This window comes from Centruroides sculpturatus, unplaced genomic scaffold (assembly GCF_000671375.1).
Source record: "Centruroides sculpturatus isolate CEXI.00-Female unplaced genomic scaffold, Cexi_2.0 scaffold1806, whole genome shotgun sequence".
NCBI lineage: Eukaryota > Metazoa > Arthropoda > Arachnida > Scorpiones > Buthidae > Centruroides > Centruroides sculpturatus.
This window is the reverse complement of record NW_019386022.1, coordinates 9728-15449: the sequence shown is the minus strand read 5'-3', so window position 1 is coordinate 15449 and position 5722 is coordinate 9728. Positions and strand designations below refer to the sequence as shown.

Below are 5722 nucleotides of genomic sequence, written 5' to 3'. Positions count from 1 at the left end.
ATGTCTTTGTTAAAACCCGTTTTGTCTAGTTAAAACTAGAATTTACTGCTAGTCAAAAATGAATTTGAGTTAAAACTAGTTTTAACTAGACAAAACGGGTTTTAACAAAGACATTCAGTATAAACTAGTTTCAACTAGACAAAATGTGTTCTAACTAAAAACGGCTTTTAACTGTAACATATATATATACAAATCATACGGTTTAAAATATGGCAAGTAGCCACAGTTATCTATTATAATTTATAATTATTTCATTTCAATTCGTACTAATTCTTATGTACAGGGTTCCTACTCAAATTTTTGTTTTAATTTCCATGGCTTTCCCTGACCAACTTTGTACAGTTGGTCAGGGAAAGTCATGGAAATTAAAACAAAACCCTCACATCACTTACAGTATGGCACATTGACAAAATAAAACAGCATTTGACTTACTATGCACATATGTTTTGCTTCTCTGACATTTTAATTATTTTTTTCTAATTAACAGTTATATATTTTTTTATAATTGCAAATGTATTAAAATTAAAAATAAAATGTATTAATAAAATTTTTTATTCTGTTATTAATCCACAACCATAAATATACATGACTGAAAAAAAAAATCAATTTTTTTCTATTATTCATTAACAAATTCTATATAATCCATGTACAAAAGTATATATTTATTAAATTTATCTCTTAATAAATTTCCTGAACTTTATAAAATATTAATAAACTGGAAATAAAATCTAATAAAAAATGATAAATAATACCATTTACACTATTTATCATTTTGTGTACTTTGTAAATTTTTGGAAAAATTTTGTGTAAACTTGGGAGAAATTTTGAGTCCTGAAAATATTCTGCACCCCTTTTCATAAGTTGTATTGACCACATTACTTCTTGCTGTCTGCAGATGGCTACACTTAGTCAAGCATATTGTCAGCAAAAATCCACGAAACAGCCAAGGAAGCAAATTCCCTGACTTTTTTACAATTTTTAACAAATTTCCTGACATTCCATGACTTTTTCTGAATACTAATGAAAATCCCTGATTTTCCAGGTGTTTAGGAATCCTGTATGTATTAAATGATCTCACTAACAGAATAATAAAGATTAACAAGATGAAGAAAGACATGGACAGACGGATGGCAGTGGCAATTCATAAAGCTACAATTTTTTCAAATTGCAGCCTAATAATCCTGCAGACAAAGATATTAGATTTATAGTCAAGGTAATAAAAATATAGGCAACTAACAGAACAAGAGACAGTTTTTAGATTTTTTTGTGATTCTTCTTCTTTGTCTTCTAAACAATAACTGCTACAAGAGTTATTAAGCTGATTAATATTAATTAATTTCTTTTGCAATCCAGTATCTATCATTTGTTTTTTCTTAAGCTTTGGAATCTGATAAAAATTGTGACTATTTGTTGTTATTTGTAGAATCCTACAAATGTACATTGCATCTTTTTTGTTAATAAAGTTATTTCTAAATCATTTAGAGTTTTATTATAGATGGGACACTTTTTCATAATTTTAACTTACAAGAAATTTTCAATATCCTTACTAATATCAGCAATATCTCATTATATACAATTCTGTTCGGTTATTAAATAACATATCTGTAAGGAAAATGATTATCAATTGGTTATAAATATTTATTAACAGAAGTTTATTTAACTTTATAAGGAAATAATGTTTCGAAATATTTAAATATTTTTAGTTACAGTATTCATCAACTTCATTTATTAACTTAAAATTAGAAAATTAATGTTAATTTATTAATTAAAATTAGAGTTAAATAATAATGTTGACATTGTAAATTTTAATTCCCTCAATTCAAAGTTGAGTGAACATAAAATCTGATACAAGCAATAATCAGAGGTATTCAAAAATATGTTTGAGATTCTAGTTACAAATCAGTTGATTTATCTTTTCATTGCAATGAAAATGACATATTAGTCTAATCCACAAATTTTCTTACAAGACAATCCTAATGTCAGCAGACAATCAAAAATACAGCAGAGAGGAGAAAAGTTCCTCAAATTTTCACATAGCATAATCGCTGCCTCCTCCTGGTCATCTCATCAACTGGAACAGAGTCCATTTAATTTCATAATTCTTCCCTTGCACAGTCCTGTTGTCGCTAATCACCTTTGTATTCTTCCCGTAATTGCATCGAAAATAAAAGAGTGTCACTCTCTCAACCACAAGTCAATATATATATATATCCTCTTCTGCTGAATTGATTGCTCCTCTAGACCAATGGGTCCCAATTAGTGGTATGCGTACTCCTGGGGGTATACAAAATTGCATGAAGGGGTACATGCAGCAGTCTAAAATCGATCAATTCAAAATTTAAATGCATGAGATGAAGCAATCAAAAAAATAATGGGTGGACCATCAAAAATTCGGCAATTTACAATATGATGTCAAATGCACAAATTTGTTTATTTATAACTAAAAATATTCTCGTAATTTCATTTAAAAAAAATACATTTATGACAATACATAAATGAAATTTTTACGCAAGAAACAAGAATTGTACAATTAACACAATTTGTGTTAATTGTACAATTATCATTATTATCATGTCAGAGAAGTGGCAATAAAATATTTACTACCAGTTTGCACAACATACCTCTGTGAGAGTGGATTTTCGGCCATGACAAACATGAAAACTAAACATCGTCACCGACTTCAACTCGAAGATAACTTGAGACTGAAGCTGACCAAAAAGCAACCAGATTTTACAAAGTTGTGCAAAGAAAATTGTGTACATTTGTCGCATTAAAATTAAATAACGTTATGTTATTTTCATTATTATTAGAATTGTATTTTAAAGGTAATAAATGTAAAAACACTTATTCTAAAATATCACTTATGGTAGCTGCTATTTTGTTGTGAATGTGTCTCTTTAATCGGATCAATTCAGTTCAGTAGACTATCAATACAGCTTTCAGGTTAGATACTTCTTTTATTGTTTTGACTTATGCATTTCGGACTTATATGTATTTTAAGTCCGAAATGCATATGTCAAAACAATAAAAGAAGTATCTAACCTGAAAGCTGTATTGATAGTCTACTGAACTGAATTGATCCGATTAAAGAGACACATTCACAACAAAACTTATTCTATTTATCACTAGCTGTCTACTTACAGCTTCGCTTGCAATATTTCAAATTTTCTCGTAAGAGTAAGATATTTTCTCGCAGTAAAATGTAGCCTATGTCCATCTCGAACATGTAAGCTATCTTTGTGCCAAATTATATTAAAACCTGTTCAGCAGTTTAGACATGAAAAGGTAACAGACAGACTGGCAGAATTACCTTCAAATTTATAATATTAGTATGGATTAATATGAATTTCTGCTATAAGAGGTATGCGAGTTTCAGCTCTTTCTTGAAGTGGTATGCAGGAAAAACTAATTGGGAACCACTGCTCTAGACAATAATGGATGACAGAACATTCTAGAAGCTTATAAATGAAGGCTTCATAACTGACAATTTACTTTTATATACAAAAATGACGACGGGCAATTATCACAATATTTTCATTAATTCTTCATTAATGAAATGACCATGTCACTTAATTTCATTTTAGTGTAAATTTAATTGTAATCACAATAATCTAATTTCTATATAATTAATTTCATATATTATATAAAAATGTGTTGCTTAAATAATATACAAAAACATTTTTCTAAGACAATGAAGTCAATATTATTAATATTGACTTCAATATTAATAATATTAATGTCAATATTAATTAATCTTTTCTTTTCTAAAAATTAATAATTACATCTTTGAATTAAATTTATATTTGAAATATTATTTGAAAAAGATGATATAATATAACAGACATTAATAGCAACAATTTTTGAAATTGTTTTTATATATTTATTTAAAATCAATTACATTATGTAATTAAAACCTAATATTTATTCAATGTGTAACTGCTAATAGTTTAAAACAGATTGTCAGATATATACTTACACAAGTAATAAAAACTAAAATAAAAAAAATAAGGTACACACCTTGTATTTTAATTTTTTTTAATTTTTATTTTAATTAGTGTTTAATTATCTCAGTCAGGCTGAGATGATTAAATAGTGATGTAAGCTTTCAAGATATATTTTAAAAAAAACAGTCTATGAGACCAAAGGTATAAGTAAGAATGGTATACGCAAACTGAAGAAAAGCATTTGCAGAAGCATTGAAGCAGTGAAAGAAAAGACCTTGCTCAGGGTCCGAGTGGCATAACAGGCAATCACACTACATGGCAAGCAGAGATTGTGGGTTCAAGCCCCACCCCAGGTCAGTTATTTTATTCCAGAAGGTTCTAAATAATTTAATAATTTATTAAAATTATAATTATTAATTTAGTTAAGAGATGTACCTAACATCTACCTCTAGTGACAAATTACTTTACATTAATCAATTAATTAGCCAAATTCTAGCCCAATCTTTCAGGCGATCATTGGTTATTTCATTATATACTCATCAGGCTTTAAGAAGTTTATCATTTATACATTTGAGGCTATCAACATCAGTATTTTATTTAATGTCAGTTTGAACACGATTATTTGTACACAAAGGTGTGCAGATGCATAAGGACACCATTTTCAACATCTTTTTTAAATTTCTGTATGCTTAAATAATATTAAAATAAAGTTTCTAACAAATGTATTTTGCCTAAATTCATTTGTATCCTTTCCACTGAGTAAAGCCAATTTTATATGAGGCACCTTGTATAATATTTAAAGCAATAATTATTTTGAGATAAACTTTATGATATTTATAAGTAATAATTAATTACCTTTTAAAGTAGAAACAACACTGTTTTGCCAAACAATATGATGAATCATTTCATATTCAACAAGTACAGCACCAAGTTCATTATATGCTCTGGTAATTTTTCTAACCTCCTTAGAATTTAACATATTTAAATGTTCCTTCAACAATAAAAAATAAAACAAACAAAAAAAATTACTACTTATAATTTATTAAATATTGAATGTTTAAAATATTGTTTATTTAAAATCATTTAATAACAGTGTAAACAAATAATTTATAGCAAATACCAACAGATGTAATTTTATAGTCAAGATGGGGCTCCAAATTGCTACGTTCTTGTATACAAATATAATTAAAATATATAATATATAATCAATATAATCAAATATGTACCAAAATAAAGAGAGAAACTCAAAGTTTTTATCAATATGTTTGAGGTTAAATATGAGCTCTGTTGGTTGTTCTATAGCATCTAGATGGTACTCCATTTTTTTCTCAAATGCTAATAATATACACAGATGTAAAAGATAACTTACATAATCTATTGTTTCAAACATCATTAATATAAACGCTGTAAACAGTTTGCTTAATATAATCCTACAGGAGAGCATGGTGGCCATCTCTTCCAATCCATCATTTGAAAATGTTCATCAAGGAACTTCATAATAATGTTAGAAAAGTGCAGAGGAACATCATCTTGCTAGAAGTTGGCATTTCTGTCCATAATAATTTGTGGCATTGCATATAGTTCCAACATATTAATATAGTTGTGTAATGTCACAGTGAGCTCCATAAAGAAAAAATGGATCAATTGACCTATTTCAGCTCCACCCATTTTTACTAAGCATCATGGAAACATGGTGCACATTGTTTACAGAGTATTATATATATATCCTTCCCAAGAGAGAGATTAATATAACAACTAAACAAATAATAAAGTATCAC

At 27.5% G+C, this 5722-nt stretch overlaps 1 protein-coding gene across 1 annotated transcript in view; it reads right to left on the bottom strand.

Annotated features, from left to right (window-relative positions):
* Positions 1 to 4939, bottom strand: part of LOC111613168 (dynein heavy chain 8, axonemal-like) — a 28437-nt gene extending 23498 nt beyond the window's left edge. The window contains exon 1 of the mRNA XM_023354493.1: positions 4800 to 4939. Within this exon, the coding sequence (XP_023210261.1) occupies positions 4800 to 4923 (124 nt within the window). The 5' untranslated portion in view covers positions 4924 to 4939. The remainder of the gene's footprint in view (positions 1 to 4799) is intronic.
* Positions 4940 to 5722: the final 783 nt, after the last annotated feature.